This window comes from Phyllobates terribilis, unplaced genomic scaffold (genome assembly GCF_046119375.1).
Source record: "Phyllobates terribilis strain yellow unplaced genomic scaffold, ASM4611937v1 Scaffold_119__1_contigs__length_5224398, whole genome shotgun sequence".
Classification (NCBI taxonomy): domain Eukaryota; kingdom Metazoa; phylum Chordata; class Amphibia; order Anura; family Dendrobatidae; genus Phyllobates; species Phyllobates terribilis.
Window position 1 is genome coordinate 4,786,017 of NW_027362879.1, and position 25,402 is coordinate 4,811,418.

The following is a 25,402-nucleotide window of genomic DNA, read 5'->3' on the forward strand; positions in this document are numbered from 1 at the left end:
AATCCCGGGCGTCTGTGTCCAAGATGGCAGCGCCCGGTTTTAAATACTCGAGGTGACGTTGTGCGGCCAGCCAATCACTGTAATGCCCACAAACAACATGGCTGCGGCATTACAGTGACTGGCTGGCAATCCCTGCATGTTCATTGGCTCTGTAAAGAGCGCCAAACATGCTGGGCGGAGACCCGAGCTCCCGCCCGAGTAACCCGGAAATGCTCGGTGCTCGCCGAACATCCCGAGTAGCGTGATGCTTGGGCGAGTACCGAGCAGTGTCGAGCATGTTCGCTCAACACTAGTAGACACCAAACATGTATAGGTTCTTTTTTATTTAAGTAGTGAAATTCCAAATTCCAAAAAAAAAAGGTGCAATTTTCCGAGACCCGTAGCGTCTCCATTTTTCGGGATCTGGGGCCGGGCGAGGGCTTATTTTTTGCCTGACGTTTTTATTGATACCATTTTGGGGTAGATCCGATGTTTTGATCGCCCATAATTGCATTTTATTGCAATGTTGCTGCGACCAAAAAAGCGTAATTCTGGCTTTTGGAATTTTTTTCTTGTTAAGCCGTTTACCGATCGGATTAATTATTTTTTTATATTGATAGATAGGGCGATTCTGAACGCGGCGATACCAAATATGTGTGTGTGGGGTTTATTTTTTATTATTTTATTTTGAATGGGGCAAAAGGGGGGTGATTTAAACTTTTTATATTTTTAAAAACATTTTTTTACACTTCTTGCTTGCTTCTATAGTCTCTATAGGAGACTAGAAGCAGCAACTGTCTGATTGTCTCTGCTACATAGAGGCGATGAGCAGATCACCTCTATGTAGCAGAAATGCTCCTGTGCTATTAGCGCCGACCACTAGGTGGCACTTATGGCAATCTTTTCATGACAACCACTGGTGTCTGCTGCAGACCCTGGGTTGCCATGCCCACCCATCAGTGACCCGCGATTACATGACGGGGTCACCAATGGGCTTGGTAAGTGACACACTTCCGGCGCGGCCCTTTTAAATGCCGCTGTCTGAGATTGACAGCGGCATTTAACTGGTTAACAGCCGCGGGTGGATCGCGATTCCACCCGAGGCTGTTGCGGGCACATGTCAGCTGTAAGAATCAGCTGAAATGTGCCCGGTTCAGTGCGGGCTCAACGCCGAAGCCCGTGCTGAACCGGGGGTGATGGCCTGGGGCGTACTCATATACCCCAGGCCAGTAAGGGGTTAAACGAGGGGTACTAACAATTTTGACCACATGTGTAGCTCTATATTCATCCATACCACACAGTGTAGCATTAACTAGCCTGAGCTAATACTCTGATACCTATAGCACGTATACAGTAGAAATAAAAGATTTCATTAACATGTCAGTTAAATTTCTTCTGGATCATAATTATTCTGCTTTGACAATCAAATTTTTTTTTTTTTCTTACAAAGGAGGGGAGTAAGTATGGGCAGCAAATTTTCACCGTCATTGGATTAATGTCCAAATGGGAGGAGCAACACATTTACCTTGAGAGCAATATTTACAGCCCAAAAAATCATATGGTACGGTCGATTTATCGACGAACTCCTCCTGATATGGGGAGGCACACAGGAGGAGGCGTTGAAATTTGCACAAAATCTCAACAGCAATGATTTCAATTTGATATTCACACTTTGTTTTGAAACCCCATAAAACACTGTATATGGAAATTTTGGTATCAAATAACTCCTGTCTTTGTGGTCTTACAAACAAGCTTTTATAAATGCCTCAAACTTCGAAGTGTGAATCAGACCTGAGATCTAACGTGATAGAAGATGACAGTCCGGTGAAGACGGGAAACATATAGACGGCCGGTTGTGATGTAGTCAGTGACAGACTCTGGCCAAATATGTATCTAGAGCCGTAGTGGAAGATGAAGATTTTGTCTTAATCATAAAGTAGTTATTTCTCATATCACGTGTAATCAATATCTCCTGCAGTATTGCTAATGCCGATTCCAGTGTTGGTAAATGAGATTAGAATTAGCAATAAGGAAGATGAGTCTATGGGAAAGGTATTCACTTGCAGATTCTGAGGAAGAAACTACTTGTTGTCTGTGGCCTAAAATATATAGGCTTTATTAGTAGATGTAAAGAAGAAAACTAGATACTGTAAAACATAAATCTCCTCAAATGTTTCCCTTATTATCTCCAGTAATTGTATTATTACACAGGGTTTTTGTGCCGTTACATCTGCTCAACTTCACATTCAGGTCTCTACAATATCGGATCCTCTCAGTGAATATCTTCTATATAAGAGAATTTTCCAGAATTACGCATCAAAGATGAATATGGACACAGACAAGATGGCTGAGAAAATAATGCACCTCACCCTAGAGATCCTCTTCTGGGTTACTGGAGAGGTGAGAGATTCTGATGACGTCACATTACATCATTCTTATGTATGGAAATAACAGACAGAACTGGAGAGGTGAGGATTCTGGAAATATTCGTAGTGAGATTTATGAATGTGTCTCTCCATAATCAGGATTACACAGTAGTGAAGAAGACCTCTAGTGAACGCTGTCAGGACCCTGTGTCTGAGGGATGGAGAAGACCCCTGAGCCCAATCACGGAGCTTCCACCTCACCACCTGATACATGAGGACATCAATGACCAGAAGATCCTAGAACTCACCTACAAGATGATTGAGCTGCTGACTGGAGAGGTGACACTGCTAGGAATGAGGAATGCTGGGACATTTTATAGTAAAGCTATGAAGGGATTGGAGGGATAACTATCATTGTATGTGTCAGGTTCCTATAAGATGTCAGGATGTCGCTGTCTATTTCTCCATGGAGGAGTGGGAGTATTTAGAAGGACACAAAGATCTGTACAAGGACGTCAAGACGGAGGTTCCCCAGCCCCTCACATCACCGGGTAATAGACAGGACTGAATACACACAGCCTTTAATTGTCTATATGTAAAGAATGAATTCAGTCCCTGTATGTGCTTCCTCTAGATCTATCCAGTAAGAGGACAACACCAGAGAGATGTCCACATCCTCTTCTTCCACAGGACTGTAAACAAGAAGATCCCAATATTCCTCAGGATTATCAGGTACATGGAGAGAAGGTGTCATGAGATCTCTCCTGTGATGTGTATACGGCTGTGAAGGTCTTGTGTTCGGTCTTGTTTTATCCACCAGAGTTGTATGGTTTGTACTTGTATAATGAGAATGGTGGAGATGGCTGGATTAGAGCTGATCATTAGTGATGAGTGAGTGTATTCGCTATACGCACGGATAGTACAGTGTTCAGGTTACTTGTTATATTGCGAGCATTTGTGTTCGCCTCGCTATATTCGAATGTCCTGCTCTGCAGTTTTGGCGCCTCCTTTGCAGCCACTAAACATTCTGGGCTTCATAACCAATCACAGTAATTCTTCAGACATCTTGGTTGTGGCATTACTGTGATTGGCTGGCCACCCAGCTTCATAGGGTCTATTCAAGCCCTGTCGTCGCCATTTTGTGCACATTGCATCTGGAGCCTGCATTCTATAAGCATGCGGAGAGATTGCTGAGCTGCTAGGGAGAGTGTTTAGGCCTCTTGATAAAACAAAAGCCCTTTTAAGGGCTACCTGCAGTGTATGCTAGTTCTGTGTTTAAAGTAGCCGCTCACTAGCTCCATAATACCACCAAAAAATAGCTCTTTTCAGAACTGAAGACACACAACAAAGTCAGAGTACAAGGAGGGAGAGATTGTGTATTAGGTAGGGAGTGTATTAAGTAGCGTTCTACCAGTGTCCATATTAAAACAGCTCCTGTCAGAGGCAAAGCAATATTTTGCCAGCACACACAGAAGTAGCATTTTGTGCTGCCTTTTTTTTTTTTTTTTTTTTTAGCACCAGTCTGTTTTCCCTGCTGTTTTAGGGGTCAGAGCCTGCCTTCTGTCCATATTAGTCCACTAAAAAAAGTGTTTTGTGCCCTACACAAAGCAGTAGTCCAAACATTTCCTACTGCCTGCAACAAAGCACGCACCAGGCCATTTGAACCACTATTTTGGCTGTGACAGCTAGCTTGGCTTGTGCCATCAACATCTGAAAATCTGTCAACAAAACCCAAAATGCCAAAAAAGTCTGTTGTTAAGGGATGTGTCAATGGTGCGTGAGAAGGCACTCAGTCTGTGTCAGGTCAGAAGCAGCTTGATGCATCCACTATGTTCCTGGAAAAATTTCCCAGTTTGGAACGTAAACGTGTGTGGAAGCCACAAGAGTGAGAGCAGATTCTGAAAAGAGAGCAGATAGCAGAAAAGGCCTCTAAGCATTTGTCAGGCAACAACAAATCTTCCACGACCACACAGTCTACTGTGGATACACAGAAGACTGGCCCATCCAATCCTGAAGCTGGTTCTCCTTCCTCCAACCATTATCAGTCACAGGAGACATATGACCCCAAGCTTGGCCACTCCGAGGATCTGTTTGGTATGTATCCTTTGGTTGGCTCTGGACTATCACTGTGCAGCATTGAAGAGGGACAAGAGGAGGTGGCGTGCATTGATGCTTATGTATTTGAGGACCTATGGCCAGAAGAAAGACACTTGGCGGAACATTATTTTTTGTCTCCAGAGGTGGAGGCTGATGATGATGAGACACAGTTGCTATCAGGTCAGCCTACAATGTCAACTGGGAAGGAGGATGAGATGGAAGACGAGGTAGTCGATGATGAGTCCACTGATCCGACCTGGACCATTGGCATGCGTAGCCATGACAGCAACACAGAGGAAGATGGATATGTAGCACCAACACAGGCACCAAGGGGTCATGGTTTGCCCAGAGTGAGAACTGGGTCAACTGTTCCCAAGAGCACCCCCGCTGTCCGCCAAGTCAGGGTAAGGGGGTGTTCAGCTGCTGTGTGGAATTTTTTTTTCTGAAAGTCCTTCAGAGAAAAACATTGTAGGCTGTAGCATCTGCCATACCAAGTTGAGCAGAGGCCAGGGCAAAGGCAACCTACATTCTCACAAGGCTCAAGTTCGATGCTTGCAAACCTATTCAGGAGACATAAATACAAAACAAAAGACATCAGCCCACCACCTGGATATAGGAGTACTACCGGACTAAGGCACCCTGAAGGAAAAGCCCCTCCAGAGACGGGCCGCCCTCTGGGAAGCCAGTCTTTCATACTCCAGAGAACGTACCTTCACCAGGTCACCTAGGATGTTCCTACAAACTTCATCTGCACTTAGGATTTTACTCTGCGTCAAAACTAAAACTCGTGCTTTCCACGTGAAATACTTGACCACTACACTTATTATGAATAAAGTGGTTCGGTACCTTCTCCCATGGTCTCCGAACGCTCCATAGGCCCACCCGGCATAGGACAGAGTAGCCAGCCGTGACCAACCAATGGATCTCCTGCCCTGTTGTACACCTCTGTATTAAAGCGACAATGAAGCAGGAAGTGCTCCATGCTTTCCAGCATGTTAGCACAAGCCTCACAGGGGGCAATTCCTCGGAGCTCCTGTACTTCAAATTGCCCCTTACACACAGCTTACCTTGGAAGCAGCACCAAGTCAAGTCCCAGTACTTCTTGGGGATCCTGCTAGAATTTAACAAACTCAACCCAACCTCCAGATCCCGACTTGGGCAGTTCTTGAGGACCAATGGACTCTGAAAATGAGAAAGCAAGACCCTCCTATCAAGGAGTTTCCTCGGGAGGGACCTCACTCCCCATATTCCCAGACCCCACCGGTGGATCATTTTGAGAACCGGGATAACATAAGCCGGGAGATGCCCATGCAGTGTGCGAGGATCTTTCAATCTTCCCCCTGAAGATTGATGGCTAAAACCATCCCTTGCAGGATAATACCCATGGAGGAGCCCTCTCCTTCCAGAGGTTTGCCACGTTAACTTTCAAGAAGGTGTTCACTAGGAACACCATGGGGTTCACCATATCCAACCACCCTAGTCTCCTTGTGCGGTAAGTGACCTCCCGCTTGACTAGGTTCAGTCTATTCCCCCATAACATCTGGAAGAACAGACTGTAGACCCGTGTCCAGAGAGGCTTTGGCAAGACACAGACGCTGCCCAGGTAGATTAGCAAGGGGAGCAGGAAAGCTTTGCACAGGTCAACCCTTTCCCTCAGGCTCAAAGACCAACCCTTCCATTGGTCCACTCTTTGGGCGACATCTTTGATTCTGGCCTCCCAGTTTTTCATGAGGTAATCACCCTTGCCGAATTCAGTGCCCAGGACTTTGGCGTGTTCTTGGGGTTCGGGGAGGGTGGCCAGAAGATCAAACATGGGATCTCCGCCTCCCAGCCAGAGACTTTCACACTTATCCTGGTTGACCTTGGACCCGGATGCCTCAGAGTAGCGCTCCACTTCTGACATCACCACCATTGCCTCCTCTTGCGAAGAAACAAATACGGTGATATCGTCCGCATAGGCCACTACCCTCAAGATAGCCTCCGGCGCCGCCCTGCCCATCCGCACCCCTGCCAACGATCCACAATCGATCCTTCTGAGGAAGGGATCAATTGCAAAGGCGTGAAGCAAAGGGCTAAGAGGACAGCACTGACGGACACCAGATCCTACCCTGAAAGGTTGTCCAATCCACCCATTTGTTTCAATTGACATTTCTCGTGTTGGAGCCATGATTCATGTCAGTCCACTTGGTGCAACAGCTCTCCAAGGTGTGATCACTCCTTTTTAGATGCAGACTAGCGAGCAGATCTAATTTGATACAGGTGTTAGTTTTGGAAATGAACATTTACAGGGTGATTCCATAATTTTTTCCTCAGAATTGAGTGACTCCATAATTTTTTCCCTCTGCTTGGTCTGAAAAAAATTACCCTTACTGAGTACCACATTTTTAATCTTGATTTCTTTTAGTGTTCCTTAAAAGCCTAAAGTTGCCATTTGAAATGAATTTAGTTTTGTGCCATGTCTATGATCTGCTTTTTTTCAACATTAAACAACTGAATGAACATCCTCCGAGCCCGGTGATTCCATAATTTTTGCCAGGGGTTGTACAATGGAATCGTTTAAGGGGGCCTTTGTGGATCAGTTGCTGAAAATATCACCTTCAGATAATGATGGTGGCATAGGTACCAGCTCTTTTCAACACCAAGGGATAATGGGGAGATACACGAACCCAAGCTCCAACGGAGGTGGGGGGAAAATGTGCCCAAATTGGCCAATTTTAAATAAACCAGCAAAACTGCAAGGGCTATCTGTGCCTATAAAAATGCCAAGGAGGGATAAGTTGCAGAACATGGTCAAGGATTACTTTTAAGTGACCATACGTGTGTCCTTTCTGACGCTTCAGTTCCCTTTAATTATTGGGTGTCTAAGCTGAACACTTGGCCCGACCTCTCTTTATATGCCTTGGAGGTGCTGGCCTTCCCGGCTGCTAGTGTGGTGTCTGAGCGTGTTTTCAGTTCCGCTGGGGAAATCATCACTGATAGGCGCACACGCCTCTCCATGGAAAATGCAGACAGACTTACTCTGATTAAATTCAACAAGGACTGGATATCTCCACAGTTTGTAATCCCTCCAGATGACAGCAAGCCAACCTAAATTCACCAAACATGCAGATTCATGCTACTGCTGTTAACCTCACCCCCTTCTCATAAAAACCAGATTCCTTCCTTTGTCAACCATGACTCAGCCCATAGGGCTAATTTTTACAAACTATGCACATTGTGCAGTGGACAAACCAGGACAGTATTCCTACTCCAGCCTAACTACTATTTGTGATTGGAGACCCTTGGGATGGTGGCTTCCTGCGTCAACCATGATTCAGCCCATTGGGCTAATTTTTACAAACCCTATGCACATTGTACAGTGGTCCTACCAAACTAATATTTGTCATTGTAAGTTTGAGGCCCTAGTCACAGGTTGTGCCGCATTGTGACTGAGATAGGGAATACATATTCAATAGAAATGTACTGTCAGTCACCCCATTTGGCAAAAAACATGCCTGGCTTGTGCCACATTGTGACTGAGATAGAGGATACATATTCAATAGAAATTTACACTGACTGTTGATGACCGACTGATGGCCCTCTGAAAATTTGAATTGAGGGCCATAACTACTACAGTACTCCATTGTAGATAATGTTTGACAAGGGATGCCCTTGTCAAGGAATGTCCCTGCACTTATGACACAGCCCCCAGGAGTAATTTTTGGAAGTACGATGCACATTCTGCACTGGACCAAGTAGTACAATATCAAGAAGTCTTCTCCTCCTATATAATCTGGGGAATATTAACAATCAAAAATAACTGAGCCATTTGGAGAAGCTTCACCAATCCATCCTCGAGGGAAGCACCATATATCCTTTGTCCATTGACTTGCACAAGTGATATACAGTGCCTACAAGTAGTATTCAACCCCCTGCAGATTTAGCTGGTTTGATAAGATGCAAATAAGTTAGAGCCTTCAAACTGCAAACGAGAGTAGGTTTTATGAACAGAAGCATAAATCTTACAAACCAAAAAGTTATGTTGCTCAGTTGAATTTTATTAAATTTTAAACATAAAAGTGTGGGTCAATTATTATACAACCCCTATGTTTAATATTTTGTGGAATAACCCTTGTTTGCAATTACAGCTAATAATCGTCTTTTATAAGACCTGATCAGGCCGGCACAGGTCTGTGGAGTTATCTTGGCCCACTCCTCCATGCAGATCTTCTCCAAGTTATCTAGGTTCTTTGGGTGTCTCATGTGGACTTTATTCTTGAGCTCCTTCCACAAGTTTTCAATTGGGTTAAGGTCAGGAGACTGACTAGGCCACTCCAACACCTTGAGTTTTTCCCTATTGAACCAGGCCTTGGTTTTCTTGGCTGTGTGCTTTGGGTCGTTGTCTTGTTGGAAAATGAAATTACGACCCATCTTAAGATCCTTGATGGAGGAGCGGAGGTTCTTGGCCAAAATCTCCAGGTAGGCCGTGCTATCCATCTTCCCATGGATGCGGACCAGATGGCCAGGCCCCTTGGCAGAGAAACAGCCCCACAGCATGATGCTGCCACCACCATGCTTGACTGTAGGGATGGTATTCTTGGGGTCGTATGCAGTGCCATCCAGTCTCCAAACGTCACGTGTGTGGTTGGCACCAAAGATCTCGATCTTGGTCTCATCAGACCATAGAACCTTGAACCAGTCTGTCTCAGAGTCCTCCAAGTGATCATGAGCAAACTGTAGACGAGCCTTGACATGACGCTTTGAAAGTAAAGGTACCTTACGGGCTCGTCTGGAACGGAGACCATTGCGGTGGAGTACGTTACTTATGGTATTGACTGTCCCCACTGCCATGAGATCTTCCCGGAGCTCCTTCCTTGTTGTCCTTGGGTTAGCCTTGACTCTTCGGACAAGCCTGGCCTCGGCACGGGAGGACACTTTCAAAGGCTGTCCTGGCCGTGGAAGGCTAACAGTAGTTCCATAAGCCTTCCACTTACGGATGATGCTCCCAACAGTGGAGACAGGTAGGCCCAACTCCTTGGAAAGGGTTTTGTACCCCTTGCCAGCCTTGTGACCCTCCACGATCTTGTCTCTGATGGCCTTGGAATGCTCCTTTGTCTTACCCATGTTGACCATGTCTGAGTGCTGTTCACAAGTTTGGGGAGGGTCTTAAATAGTCAGGAAAGGCTGGCAAAAGAGATCTTTAATCCACACATGTGAAGCTCATTATTCTTGGTGCCTGAACTACTTCTTAATACTTTAGGGGGACCAAACAGAATTCTTGTGGTTTGAGGGGTTGAATAATAAATGACACTCTGAATTAACTTTTTACGTTTAAAAAAAAAAAAAAAAAAAAAAAAATTTGCTGCAGTGCATTTCCCACTTCCAGGCTGATCTACAGTACAAATGTCACAATGCCAAGTTAATTCCGCATGTGTCAACCAGCTAAATCTGCAGGGGGTTGAATACTACTTGTAGGCACTGTATTTGAGCTCGTCATCCAGTTAACTAGTGCAGCTTTATTTTTCCGGTTCACTAAGTTCAGCCATACCTGAAGATCGCAGGCTGCACTCACTGCTACCTACTAGTACTCCATTTCTCTTGGATATTTTCTCTGTAGTCTCTGCCCCTAAATGAGTTAAATAATACAGTGAGGGCCCTACAATATGAGTAAGTGATGGCACTCTCAGATGTACACGAGGGACCTCCAAAATCTCTAGAGTAGGGCACTTCAAAATGTATGTTACAGGGCCACACGAGGGCTCTCACAAAACTCAGCTTTCCTGCCTACTAAAAGGCCTCTGAACATTTGAATTTAGGGCCGCAGTATCACATGGTGGTGGTGGTGGAAGAGGAGGAGGAGGGTCAAGCCCAACGCTACAATGGGCACATTGTAAACTGCTATTGAATATGTATTCCACTATCTGAGTGTCAATGATGGAGGGACCGCCCAAATGTCTAAGTAACAGCTGTCCCTCCAAGTCGCATGTTACAGAGCCACCTGAGGCCTCTCAAGTAAAAGATCTACATACCTACTAGTACTTTCTAGCTGTGCTTGTAAAGTGCTGGGGAATAGCGAACTGAAAAATGATTTATGTCCGAGGGACCTACAAAATGTATAACTCAGGGCCCTCCCAATTGTAAAAGGCGAAAAAAAGCCACAACATTATGTGTGAACAAAGGCTAAAAGGATATTTTTTAGGTTTCTCTAGTTTATATAGCCTTATATACAAGTGATTGTGCAGGAAAAACTGTTTCATAATCTTTTTGGCCTGTTAAATGCAATTTAGGTTAGGTTTGGTAGTTGTTCTTATGTGTCTGTAAAGTGGCGTAATACTGCGACAAACTTATTCCCAGAAACCATATGTGAGTCAGAAATGCAGGCATATTCTCCAGGCTCTTCCCATTCTGTTTCATCACTTTCCTATCCATTCCTGCCTTTTCCTCAGGCCCCCAGACCTCTTTGTAGGGTCCAGCATTTCCCATTGACTTACATTGTACTCGCTATTTGGAATGAATACGCGATTATTGCAAAGTACTCATTATGAGTATAGCGATTACGGATATTACGGTACTCGCTCATCACTACTGATCATATATGTGACTTTTCCATCTGTCTGTGACTTGTACAATATTTGTTTCAGGGTGAAGATCTGAACCATATTAAAACTACAAAGACATATGTGAGGGGTGATGAGCGGTGTAAAGAGGAGATTCCTACATATGGCTACCCAGGTGAGTAGTGACCACTAAACGCTGAGAAGTCACAGATTCTTCTCAGTCACCGGCTGTGGCTGGTTTACTGGTCATGTAGTCCAGCTGTATCACGATCGTGTGATCACCATTTTGCCTCTAGACCAAAACATTGTCCTCCACCAAAAACAGTTCAAATGACTTTGGGCATTGAAATCCCTTTTCTATAGAACTTACAACCTGGAAGATCCACCTACCAACTGAAATTAGAAGATCCTGACTGTTACCTGCCCAGATCTGTAAACTACCAATGCAAATGACAGCATATGTAGAAAGTGCTGACAAGTTAGAAAATCACTTGAAGAAAAATATTATGATGGGCCTGTGAGAGAAAGCAGAGGGTAATGACGCTGTTGGCTTCTTAGAACCCTGATATCTTATTAGATGAATCTTCCTTCTCTCCCTTCTGTGCTGCTGAATGTGCTCATATGGTCCCTACAAGACCAGGTCCAGTCTTTATGACCAAACCTCGCTTTTATGATAGGCAACATTAAACGTGCAGTGAGGGCCAAGTGTGAATTTCTGTATAATAACAACGGAGTTTCCCTTTACCCTGACTTTTCAATTTATTTTTAAACCAAATAACTTCAAATAGATAAAGTATACAAAAACGTCACAACTTTGCCATGATATATCTCTAAGCTGTGAGTGGCTGATGGCTGTAAAAAATGTATTCATGCTTGCAGGAGATATGTTGGCATGACTCGAGCCCTGGTTTCATGGATTCACTCCACGTCATAAATTATATTATCGATCCTAAAGAATTTACATACAATTTATCCTGAAATGGGGAGCATTACTACTTTCTCTACTCTTCTGGTCAGGACTCATAGTAGCTCCAACGGTCTACCATAAATAAGTGCAACTCTGATTTAGTGTTGGAGTCCCCCTCTCCCAAACATACATTCTTGCTGGGGATGTAAAGTGTTTTTTTTTTATTCTGTCTTCTTTTTTTATACAGGTTCATTCTGTACGATAGTTTGATTGTGTTGGGATTGGCCTGCCTCACTTATGTGAGTCTGTAACTCAATGGTAGTCTTCCAAAAAAGGTCTCCATTGTCTCTTCCAAATGCCCAAGTTTTACATTTAAGACACCTCAGCTCTGCACTATTATAAAAAGTTTGCATTAAATGTATATTTCTTCTTGATACTCATCTGACAGAAAATATTGGCCCTTACTATAGTTTAAATTGCCAGGAGCTACCAAGATGCATACTCTTAATTATCCCAGAGAGGTTTCACCACTAGTTGCTTTTTTTTTTATCTTTCCATTAGATGTGTTATTGTCTATAGTCAAAGTTTTGCCCATCACCCTTTAACCCCTCTACATTGATCTGTACTTACACAAAGACCCCTAGGATTGGACTTAATGTTGCCTGCTGTTCTGTGGTGTGAGATGACAAGAAGAATAGTCAGGTTGCCGGATGAGAACAAGGAGGGCAGAGAAAATGCGAAATCAGAAGACAGTAGTCAGTAAACGGGCTGGGATCACAAGAAGAAACTAAGAAGAAAATACACAACACGGGAGCTGAACACAGAGGACCTAACCAGCGGAGAACAAGGCTGTATCAGGCTGCTTCCGGCATTATGCGTGAGCTTTAATAGGGTGTGGTGCTTTCCATTTGAGTTAAGTAGGGATCATATTTGACTTTGGAAGAGCGGATTTTGCTGTATTGGTTTATGGAAGCCATGTTTCTTTTCAAGAGTTTTTGAGCCACTAATCATGTGGAAACCTCTGTTTTTCCATTGACAGATGAAGGGCCTGAGTGGAGGCTTGTTTTTTGTGAGATGAGTAGAAATTTTTATTGGTATTATTTTCGCATATTTCATATTTGGGAGGCAGAATGAACAAACAGTTGAACACCAAGCTCTACTGGTTCATGCTATGAGATTTTCTATCAGACTGTCTTGGTGAATAATTCAATATTTTTACATAACTTGCCATTTGTACCAACAGTTTAAGTAGAACTGTTCAAAAATATAAATTTCAAGAATATTTTATACAAATATAATTTTTATTTACTTAGCAGATAACTGTACTAGGAGATCAGAGGGACGGCTGACATCTTCAATTTTCAAATCAGATGAGCTGGAGATCTCACAGGATACAATTGAAGGGAATGCTGTTACTCCAAATTTACCATCATCCCTTCACAGCAAAGATCTGTCATCTTATCCTTTCAAACAGGTCCTATCTTCTGATTCATTACCGACTACTAAGGAAAATCAAAGTCACACAATAAGCATTAAAAAACTAACTGCTCCTAAAGCTAAGAAGCCATTTTCACGGTCAGTATATGGAAATAGTTTTCCCCTCAAAAAGTTTTTTCTTAAACATCAAAAAATTCACACAGCAAAGAATAGATTTCCTTGTTTCAAGTGTATGAAATGTTTTAATAGGAAAGCAAGCCTTCTTAGTCACCAGAGAACTCACACAGGGGAGAAGCCTTTTCCATGTTCAGAATGTGGGAAATATTTTTCAGAGAAATCAAGTCTTATCAAACATCAGATAATTCACACAGGGGATAAGCCTTTTTCATGTTCAGAATGTGGGAAATGTTTTAACCGGAAAGCGCATCTTGATAGACATCAGAGAACTCACACAGGGGAGAAGCCTTTTTCCTGCTCAGAGTGTGGGAAATGTTTTTTCCGGAAAGCGCATCTTGATATACATCAGAGAACTCACACAGGAAAGATGCCTTTTTCATGTTCAGAATGTGGGAAATGTTTTAACCAGAAATCAGATCTTGTTACACATCAGAGAACTCACACAGGGGAGAAGCCTTTTTCCTGTTCAGACTGTGGGAAATGTTTTAACAACAAATCAGCTCTTGTTAGACATCAGAGAACTCACACAGGGGAAAAGCCTTTTTCATGTTCAGAATGTGAGAAATGTTTTACAGGGAAATCAAATCTTGTTAGGCACCAGAGAACTCACACAGGAGAGAAGCCTTTTTCATGTTTAGCATGTGGGAAATATTTTACAGAGAAATCAAGTCTTACCAAGCATCAGATAATTCACACAGGGAAGAAGCCTTTTTCATGTTCAGAATGTGGAAAATGTTTTAACCGTAAAGCGCATCTTGATAGACATAAGAGAACTCACACAGGAAAGATGCCTTTTTCATGTTCAGAATGTGGGAAATGTTTTAACCAGAAATCAGATCTTGTTACACATGAGAGCACTCACACAGGGGAGAAGCCTTTTTTATGTTCAGAATGTGGAAAATGTTTTAACAACAAATCAGCTCTTGTTAGACATCAGATAACTCACACAGGGGAAAAGCCTTTTTCCTGTTCAGAATGTGGGAAATGTTTTACAGGGAAATCAAATCTTGTTAAGCACCAGAGAACTCACACAGGAGAGAACCCTTTTTCATGCTCAGAATGTCGGAAATATTTTACAGTGAAATCAAGTCTTATCACACATCAGAGAATTCACACAGGGGAGAAGCCTTTTTCATGTTCAGAATGTGGGAAATGTTTTAACCGGAAAACGCATCTTGATAGACACCAGATAACTCACACAGGAAAGATGCCTTTTTCATGTTCAGAATGTGGGAAATGTTTTACCCAGAAATCAGATCTTGTTACACATCAGAGAACTCACACAGGGGAGAAGCCTTTTTCATGTACAGAATGTGGGAAATGTTTTAACCAGAAATCAAATCTTCTTAGTCACCAGAGAACTCACACAGGGGAAAAGCCTTTTTCCTGTTCAGAATGTGGGAAATGTTTTAACCGGAAAGCGCATCTTGATAGACATCAGAGAAGTCATAGAGGGGAGAAGCCTTTTTTATATCCTTAATGTGGAAAATGTTTTACTTGAAAAGACACACTTTTAGCAAGAAAAAATCTTGCTAATAAATGAGTGCATACTATAGACTGGAGGTAGCTTCCTTTGACCGAGAACAATGAGAGACAGTGTCCTTCCTGATCAGTGAGAGAACTGCTCTCTCCTCCAGCCCCACACTTAGCTGATTGGTGCAGAGGAGAGGAAGGTACTGGGACCTGTACAGAGGCTGCACTTCCTTACTGAGCAGCTGAAGAACCTAGCTCAATGACCTTTCAGATTATGTAACACTGTTTTACATATTTTTAAAAGTTGTCAGGTTCTGCTATGAACTGAGCCATTTCTTAATGAGTTTGACCTCCTGAATTTAAATTGGACAATTGAGTTTTCCTTTTACTGCTACATATAATTAATGATAAAAGCTTCAGTACTTTGAAACATTATTATTCTTGTAAATATACAGATGCAGAATATTTTGTTATGCCACTTTCCTGATATTTATTTAGAGAAAACTTAGAACAATTCAAATAACTAAAACCTGTCTAAACCCTATTGCGAATTTTAAACAGTTACAGAAATTGCACTACAAAATTAGTCCTCATTCAGTGACAACTGTTTTTTGCTTGTTTCTTGTACTCCTGTATCGAATCATCTATTAAAATTATGCAACAGTAATCTGCAAGTGTTGATGGATTTCCTTTTTCCTTGATATCTTTTCTCCATAGCTGCAATATCTTGGTTACATCTCTCACAACCCTCGTCTCTCACTACTCCACAGTTTGGTGTAAGAAAAGTCTAGAATGTAAGAAATTAATCATTAAGGACATGTTACAGCCAAGATCCTTATATGTTTTGAGGAGAAATGACACCAACTCTTCATAGTTACTGTATCTGCCCTTGAGTTTCCCAAAACGTTAGTTACCACAAATGCAAATCTAGACCATACAGCCTTTTCCTTGCCCTGCAACAACTGAAGAAACTCCTCATCTTGAAAAAGCTTAAAAATCTGAAGTCCAATAAAGACTCCTTCTTTTATTTTTATATTTGCTTCACTTAACCTTGGAAAATTATCAATCAGATGCATGAATGCTTTTACATTTTTATCCATAGCCTTTGCAAAGTTCTTCATTAGGCCCAACTTGATAAGATTTTGTTACCACCATTGCCTAGGTGGATCCTCAACTTCTGGATGCAGGACAGTTTACTCCCTTTCTGAAGTAAATGTCAGAGAGGCCAGTCCCTTTTTTTTGTAGCAATATTCTCTTGCATGACTATCCCACTCACACAGAAAGCAGCAGTACTTTCATGCAACAACCCTGACGACATATGTGAACAAGCAGATGTAGGAGCTTGTAAAGATCTGAGGTTGTAGGTTGTAAGTAATCACCTAGGCAGGTTAACGATGCAACAACATTTTATTGATCACAGCCACGGTAACAAAGCAATTCCAAGAAAATGGCCAAAATACCGTTCTCTCAGTCCTCAAATTCCCAATCTGGGTTCAGTAGTTCCACTGGCTTTGTATAAGGCCATACTCACTGTCTCCCAACTTTAGGTTGGCCCACAGATTTCGTATCTCCAGCCACTATAGTCTGTAGCCACAGTCCATGATCCTCTAGACGACAGATAAAACGATGAAAGCACATGTATCCCGTAGCAGCAGTCCTTGTAAGAAAGTGTAAATCCAAAGAACATAATCCATAATGGTAACATGTTTATCCATTCCTCCTTCCAAGTCCACGGTCTCCATCCTCTTCCTTTCAATCCTTCCACACAACTCTCCCTCAAACATGTCTGTCCTTTCTTCCACTGGGCTCAGTCCCCTCCCAGGTCAGAAGTGATCACATGCTCCCCCCTTAAACATTCACTGTTAGCTAAAAACAATGAAAAATAGTCTAGAAGCCTTCATCTGATACTGCATGTAAGACCCCCTGTGATGACTGCTCCACTGTGTCTCAATCTACAGTCCCCTAATGAGATTATTGGCTGTTGAGACAATGGACTCCTGAGATAAAGATGAGATTAGTGGAATGCTGGACATTTTACAAGTGAATCTAGTGCACATACAGACAAGTTAGCAGAACTATATAAAACATAACAAGTAAATCACTAATACACAATAATAATATTAACAAAAATGGTGGTCCGTTGCTGGAAAAGTATTATAGTCTTTAGAAAGTGGGCAGCTCCTCACAGAGCTCCTGCCGAGCATCTAGCTATTTATCCTATATAAGACCTGACGACCGTCCTGAAAATTGTCATACATCTACCAGTTAACTTTCTGAGTGTGGAGGTACTTTGCTCCAGGGAAAAAAAATGACCAGGAAAAGCCACACAAAGACTGTGGGACAAGCAGGCTCTCAGCTCAAAGATGACACCACGGTTGTCATGCTGGAGACAGATTGAGCAGGGGAGACGAGGCGGAGGGAAGTGGTGGCCAGGCTGTAGCAATTTGCTTGAACAGAAACGCAGGTCTCATCAGGTGACAGTGGCCTTCTTATAGCAGCTACCCACACCTGTGCATGGGTTCCAAGTGGAGGAGTTGGGTGTGCAGGAGATGGGAGAGGCAGCCGCATTGAAGGGGATGAAAAGACCACAAAATTGCATGTGGTACAATACTCACTGCCCGACGGCCTAATCTGCACCAATGGGACATACATGTACCTGAGGAACCTACTTTAAAAGACGTTTTCATTGCAGTGGTACATTGTAAATTCTCTCCATCTGCTTTCAATGTACATTTTGGTGGTCTTAAAGATGAGATAGCAGGTATACGACACTGTGACGGGAGCTAGTTACCCCATCTGCAGATGTCCAATCTTCTTCTGCAGGCCCCTGACAAAGGCTTTTCTTACACTGGGATATATAAAATATGACTATCACACAGTGTTTTATAGAGAATCACACAAGCTATTTTTAGCACCCATTGTTCTCACCAAATAATACCCACAGTAGGCTCCCAGACAGCAGTTATGCAACAACCCATTAATCAGCACATTGTCTGTTTGCCACTGCTAAGAGAGCACAGGAAGGTGGGGGCCAGGATTGCTTCGGTCACATCACAGAATGTCCAACAATATGTGATCCACAATATTCACCCCACTTTATAACATTATGTCCCATTAGCTGCATAGGCTCTACGACAACCCCCATGTGGCAAAATCTTGGAGTACGGGGTTGATCCGTCACAATGCTCCCCCTTCCCGGACAGGATCGGCCTGCCCAGTCTACTCCCCGACGGATCAGCTGGAGGAGGTCCACGATTCATGAGGTTGGTAGCAGGTCAGTTTGTCGGTTTAGTCCATCGGCGTTACCATTTTGCTTGCCGGGTCTATTGTGGATGGTGAAGTCTAACGGTTGTAGCGCCAAACTCCACCGTAGTAGTCTGACATTGTCCCTGGAGACCCGATTAAGCCATACCAGGGGGTTATGGTCCGTTATGAGGGAAAACTGTCTTCCATACAAATATGGTTGGAGCTGCGTGGCAGCCCATACTACTGCCAGGCATTCCTTTTCGACGGCCGCATAGCTGACTTCTCGAGGCAGTAATTTCCGACTCAGATAAGCTATTGGGTGTTCTTGGCCGTCCGGCCCGACTTGGCTCAGTACTGCCCCCAACCCAAACATAGATGCGTCTGTGTGAACAGGTAAAGTTTAGTTGGATCGGGTGCGGCCAATATCGGGGTATTTGTGAAAGCGTCTTTTAGCTGGCGGAAGGCTTCCTCACACTCGGGGGTCCAGGTTACCTGGCGGGGGAGGTTCTTAAGTGTCAGATCAGTGAGGGGCTTGGCAATGCTGCTGTAATTGGGGACATATTTCCTATAATACCCTGCTGTCCCTAGAAAGGCCATGACTTGGGTTTTAATACGTGGGGTGGGCCACTTGGCTACGGCCTCAATCTTGGCGGGTTCCGGTCGTTGTTTTCCACCCCCCACCCAATGTCCTAAATACTGCACCTCTGCTTTGCCTACATGACACTTGTTGGGGTTCAGGGTGATTCCGGCTTTGTGGATCCTATCCAATACTGTCTCTAGGTGATTTAGATGCTCATCCCATGTCGCGCTGTAGACGGCGATGTCATCCAGGTAGGCACAAGCATAGTCCTGGAGACCAGAAGCCGGTCAGCCAGCCTCTGGAAGGTCGCGGGGACATTCTTCATCCCAAATGGCATAAACCGAAACTGGAATAAGCCAAACGGGGTGAGAAATGCAGACTTGGGAATAGCATCAGGACTTAGGGGGATCTGCCAATAGCCTTTGCATAGATCGATGGTGGTCAAATACTTTGCCCCAGCCAGCCGGTCTAACAACTTGTCCACACGCGGCATGGGATACGCATCCATCACAGTTTTCTCATTTAGCTTTCGATAGTCTACACAAAACCTGGTAGTCCCATCTTTCTTAGGCACTAACACTACAGGGGACGCCCAGGGACTATCTGACTCCTCAATGACCCCTAAACGCAACATCTCCTGTATCTCTTGTCGCATCCCTTCTCGTACAGACTCCGGGACGCGGAAGGGGGGGTTGTCTCAGGGGGGTCTGATCTTGTGTCTCAACCTTGTGTTGTGCAAGTCGGGTGAATCCCGGTCTCTCTGAGAACATCCTCTGCCGCTGCCTCAGCAATGCCTCGGCCTGCTCTCCCGGGCCCCTAGGTTTTCTCCTAAGTGTACCTGGTCCCAGGTTTTCGACTGAGTCCTCTCACCTAAGACATCAGGCAAGGGGAGTTCGGCTAAATCCTCTGTTTCGGGTGCGCAGATGGCAGCTACCTTTTCAGGGCGCTCCCGGTAGGGCTTCAGCATATTCACGTGGAACATGCGGATAACCCTGGGGTCGTCACAATCGGCGACATTGTAAGTGGTGTCGGCTATTTTCCCCACTACCCGGTAAGGCCCCTGCCATGCGGCCTGGAATTTGTTCTGCCTAACCGGTTCTAATACCAGGACCTTCTGTCCTATCTCGAAGGTGCGTTCTCTAGCCCTCTGATCTTACCATACGAGCTGGCGCCATTGGGCTGCCTGCATGTTCACGCGCACAGCCTGAGTCAACTCCTGCAGGCGGTCCCGGAGTTCCAGCACGAAGGGCACGATAATGGTTCCTGCTATGGTTTCCTCCCCTTCCCAGAGTTCCCGCACTAAGTCTAGAGGCCCCCTCACCCGCCTCCCATATAACAGTTCAATTGGGGAGAACCCCGTAGATTCTTGGGGCACCTCCCGATTGGCGAACAGGAGGTGCGGCAAGAATTTCTCCCAGTCCCTGTAGGTCCTGGTGAACGTCCCAATGAGTTGTTTTAACGTTCCGTTAAAGCACTCACACAACCCATTGGTCTGCGGATGGTATGGGGCGCTTCTAATGGACTTTACACCACACAGTCTCCACAGTTGGTTGGTCACCTCTGCCGTAAATTGGGTGCCCTCATCCGAGATAATCTCCCGGGGAAATCCAACCCGTGAGAAAACCTGGAGCAGAGCAGCCGCCACCGTCTCTGCCAGTATGTTAGGTAAGGCAACCGCCTCTGGATACCGCGTGGCGTAATCTATCACTGTCAATATATACCTTTTCCCTGATGGACTGGGTTTGGCTAACGGCCCTATCAGATCGACCGCTACTCGGCTAAATGGCTCCTCCACAATGGGAAGGGGATGTAATTTGGCCTTGCAGCGATCTCCCCTCTTGCCAATGCGCTGGCAACTGTCACAGGTCTGGCAGTACTGACGAACATCATGGGATAACCCTGGCCAAAAGAAGTTTTGTGTCAGACGATGCCTGGTGTGGCTAACTCCGAGGTGCCCCGCCAAGGGTATGTCATGAGAAATTCGCAGCAACTCCTGCCTATACTTTTTGGGAACTACCAGCTGTCGTTTTATAGTGGGGCTCGTCCCTGAGTGAGTTTGCTCTGTAACCCCTGTAGAGGAGTCCCTGATGCCATATAAACTGTTCACCTTCCAGTACCCCTCTCCCCTCCTGTGCCTTCCCGCGATAACCCTGCAATGAGGGATCCTCTAGTACCTCCCTCCTAAATTCTGCTGGGGTGTCCCATGAAATGTGTCTGGCTATGGGAATACGCGAAGGGCTGTAGTGTCTTACCTGGGCCTCCTCCGAGTGTGATTCCGCCTCCGCAGCTCGAGCTTGTCTCTGGGTAGTCACAGGATATGTCTCAGCCAGGGGGGCGACCGAGAAGGAAGACAACATGGGCCCCAAGTCATTTCCCAGCAGGACATCTGCAGGCAAATCCTTCTTCATGCCGGTCTCGACAAGGCCATCCCCGACCCCTCCAGTTCAGGTGAATCTTGGCCGTGGGCAGTCGATGTATGGCTCCCCCAGCTACTCGGACCGCCACTGTCCGACCCGTCTTTTGGCCTTGGGCGAGATGTGACTTCACAAGGGTCAGAGTAGCTCCAGAATCTCTTAATCCCTGCAGCCGTTTCCCATTAATCCACACCGACTGTCGATGTTGTTGTCGATTATCTGCCTGGGCTGCCTGCACAGGGTCCACTTCATGCAGCACTCCCTCTATCTCTTCCATCCCATAATTAGCCATAGCCACCGATGCCGGGTTGGCTTCGCCTTGGTAGCAGTGTACAGCGGCCTGGTTGAAGGTAGCCATTTCCGGTTTTGGCCACTGGGTGCGCTGGGTCCGGTTGGGACAGTGTCTCTGCAGGTGACCCAGCTGATGGCAGGTGTGGCATCACACCCCAGGAGGACTCTGGTAGGCCGGGGTATTGGTGGGTCCCCCGCCAAGCTTCTGTTTAGGGGCCTCCAGACCCATGGGAGGGCCCCTTGAGACAGTTTTGGACCCTGACAATTGGGCCCTCCTGGCATCATAATGTTCATCGGTCAGCCGTGCGGCCTCCTCAAGAGTCGTCGGTCCCGAAGCCATTCTTGCGTCTCGGGAGTTAACCCAGTAAAGAATCGTTCTAACGCGATGAGCTGTAGGACATCCTCCTTCGTGTCTGCTTTGCTACCTTGTACCCACTGTAGCAGTGACCACCATAGTTTACAGGCCCATTCTGCGTGGGTATTCGTTTCCCGTTTTGTGGTTTTGCGGAACTTTTGACGGTATGCCTGTGGTGTTAGTGCATACCGGGCCAAGATCACTTCTTTGACTCGCTTATAGTCCATACAGTCCTTATCCGATACAGTGCGATAGGCATCCGCTGCCCGGCCTGTCAGTTTTCTGGCCAGAATCTGGACCCAATCCTCCGGCTCCACTTTATGAAGGGTACACTGCCGCTCAAAGTCCTGCAGAAAGCCATCAATGTCTTCCTCTGCCTCCCCCAACTGTCGGAAGGCATTGTATTGGATCTTTTTGTGGCTTACTCCTGCTGGTACCGGGGAGGAAGCCAGGGCTCCCCCTGCTCGCTGTATCTTCTCTCTCCGCTCCGCCATCTCCATCTTGGCTAGCTCTATCTTGGTCCGCTCTGCCATCTCCATCCTGGCTAGCTCCATCCGCTCTGCCCTCTCCATCTCCATCTTTTCATCCAGATCAGTACGTATCAGCCATCACCTTATCTATGATCTTTACTGCCGGGTTGGGAGCATAAAGTGCCAGTCTGCTCTTTACCTCCCTCTGGAATTCAGTCTCTTCCACGTTCCCGTTGGAGGTTGTTGCGTTGTCGAGCTCCATAATGGCTGCTATCAAATCCGCTTTTGTTTTGTTGCTGGCGGTTAACCCTCTAGCTTCCACAAGGTTCTTCAGCGTATTCCTCTTTAGCTTCCGGTAGATGTCTTCCATTCAGTCCTTGGTTCCTGAAGAAGATGGACCGCATCGCACCGCTGCCACCAGTGTGACGGGAGCTAGTTACCCCATCTGCAGATGTCCAATCTTCTTCTGCAGACCCCTGACATGGAAAGGCTTTTCTTACATTGGGATATATAAAAGATGACTATCGCACAGTGTCTCCAAGATGGACTAACTTTTATTCTCACAAGCAGGTTTTATAGAGAATCACACAAGCTATTTTTAGCACCCATTGTTCTCACCAAATAATACCCAGAGTAGGCTCCCAGACAGCAGTTATGCAACAACCCATTAATCAGCACATTGTCTGTTTGCCACTGCTAAGTGAGCACAGGAAGGTGGGGGCCAGGAGTGCTTCGGTCACATCACAGAATGTCCAACAATATGTGATCCACAATATTCACCCCACTTTATAACATTATGTCCCATTAGATGCATAGGCGCTACGACAACCCCCATGTGGCAAAATCTTGGAGTACGGGGTTGATCCGTCACAGACACAAACTGCAGAAAATAGAGGAGGGGCAGTGGAAGGCAGAGTTAGCGCCATTGAGGACCAGATAGCCAATAAAAGCAAGGAGAACAGGCTTGCAGAACAGCAAATATCAGCACAGCTGGCAGAAACATAGAATCATAGAATGGTAGAGTTGGAAGGGACCTCCTGGGTCATCTGGTCCAACCCCCTGCTCAAAGCAGATGAACTTGAAAATAGGTCAAGGCTCAATGATATACCACTTATTGGTGTACCTGAAAAAATAGAAGGCTCCTTTCCTACTGAATTCTTTGAAAACTGGCTGAAATTAATAATCAGGCTTGAAACCTTAACCCTCCTATAAGCTGTAGAACGAGCTCATAGGGTGCTCATCTTCCTCCTGGGCTTCCACAAAGACCTGTGCTGGCTAAAGTTTTACGCTACCTGGACAGAGATATTATCCTGCGACAGGCAAGGGATCACCCAGATGTAACAATCAATGGGTCCAAAATCTAGATCTTTCCAGATTATTCTATAGAAGTGCAGAAACAAAGAGACAGATTAATTGATATAAAAAAACATCTGAGAGATCTGCACGTTCCATATTCAATTATTATATTTAATAAACGTTTCTGAATTGACGTCTTCAATAAACCAGCAGCACGGGAATTATCCACAAATTTCTCCACATCCTGATATTCATCGGTTTTGACAAACCCATGAATCTGCAGCAGCTGAACATCAAACTTAAAACGCCAAAGAAAAGAATACCGATCAGGTTAGCACAATATGATTCAAATACTCTTAAATGTTTGTTGGGTAAGACCCTATTTGCACTACTTTCTCCCTAGTGTTTTATCTTGGATACAGCAGCAGTACATTGGAATCGGCTCCCGGTCTGGCAATTGTCAAAGGAGAGCCCGGCTGCAGAGGGAATTATCTATATATCTACATCATGGAATACTTTTACAATCGACTATCATCAAGGTAACGGCTCATGTTACAAACTATTAGACAAACAGAAGGATCCATTATGGACATGGACAGTTCTACAAACATTTCCTAATGAAAATACGTTTACACTTGAATGGGACTCTAATTTAAATAATTGTATGCACATTATGTTAATGTTGCGGGTTCGGGTGGTGGAACCTCTGTGCTGCGGTGCAAGGAGGGACCAGAGGGGCATGACTAAGTACCTACTCAAGGTCGCACGGCGGCTCAATCGACTCCGTGAACCAGGGAGGGACCGAGCTGGGGGACCAGGTGCCACTCTGGGACTGACCTTGTATAAGAGCAGGTGACTCCCATGGGTCAGATGGCAGGAACTGACCGGTACAGCGGATGAGCACGGCAGGAAGGCTGATGGGTGGTCCGGGTAGACAACCTAGCGGGCACGACAGGTAACAGGCAAGTGCTTCCAGGTAAGCAGGCTGGTGGGCACGACAGGTAACTGGCAGGTGCTTCCAGGTAGGCAGGCAGGCGGGCACAACAGGTAACTGGCGAGCAGGACTGATAGGCAGACAGGCTAGCAGGACTGACAGGCAGGCTGGCGAGCAGGACTAACAGGCAGCGGGACCTGAGGGCTGAAGCAAGTGTTAGCATACAGAACAACAACCATTGCACATGCACCTCCATTTTGGAGGAGGTGCCTTATATATGGGAAGTCCTCCGGCCATTGGTTGGGGACTCTTTAGGACGGCGCACATGGCCCCTTTAAGAGGGTCACTCCCTCTTAAAGGGGCCACACGCGCTATCCTAAAGAGTCCCCGGCTAATGCACCGTGCCCAGGAAGCTGCGTGCCGCAGCAGCAGGGGGACCAGAAGACGCCGGACCAGGACCGTGGCGGTAAGGAGGACGGCGTCTCTGCCCCCTGCTACAGTACCCCCCACCTTTACGCCCCCTCTTCTTTAGGCCTGCAAGAAATTCTTTAAGAAGATGAGGGGCATGGATGTTCTCCCTGGGTTTCCAAGACCTCTCTTCTGGGCCAAACCCCTTCCAATCCACCAGAAAAAAGGTTTTTCCTCTTACCCTTTTGGTGGCCAAAATGTTCTCTACCTCACAGACGTCCTCAGCGGAGACCGGAGCTGGGGTGGTACCTGGATCGTCAGAGAAAGAATTAAGGACAACTGGTTTGAGGAGAGATACGTGGAAGGAGTTGGGAATCCGTAGGGTGGCCGGGAGTTTTAGCTTGTAAGCCATGGGATTGATTTGGTTCAAAACCTC

The 25,402-nt window shown here is 45.5% G+C and overlaps 1 protein-coding gene across 2 annotated transcripts in view; it reads left to right on the top strand.

Moving 5' to 3' along the window:
* Positions 1–15,502, top strand: part of LOC141201585 (uncharacterized) — a 50,301-nt gene extending 34,799 nt beyond the window's left edge. Inside the window, exons 2-7 of one of the 2 annotated variants that reach the window (XM_073663576.1) lie at positions 2,230–2,379; positions 2,505–2,684; positions 2,773–2,896; positions 2,980–3,077; positions 11,063–11,153; positions 13,199–15,502. In XM_073663576.1, the coding sequence (XP_073519677.1) occupies positions 2,230–2,379; positions 2,505–2,684; positions 2,773–2,896; positions 2,980–3,077; positions 11,063–11,153; positions 13,199–14,979 (2,424 nt within the window). In that variant the 3' untranslated portion in view covers positions 14,980–15,502. The remainder of the gene's footprint in view (positions 1–2,229; positions 2,380–2,504; positions 2,685–2,772; positions 2,897–2,979; positions 3,078–11,062; positions 11,154–13,198) is intronic. The other variant, XM_073663577.1, reaches the window with a different exon arrangement.
* Positions 15,503–25,402: the final 9,900 nt, after the last annotated feature.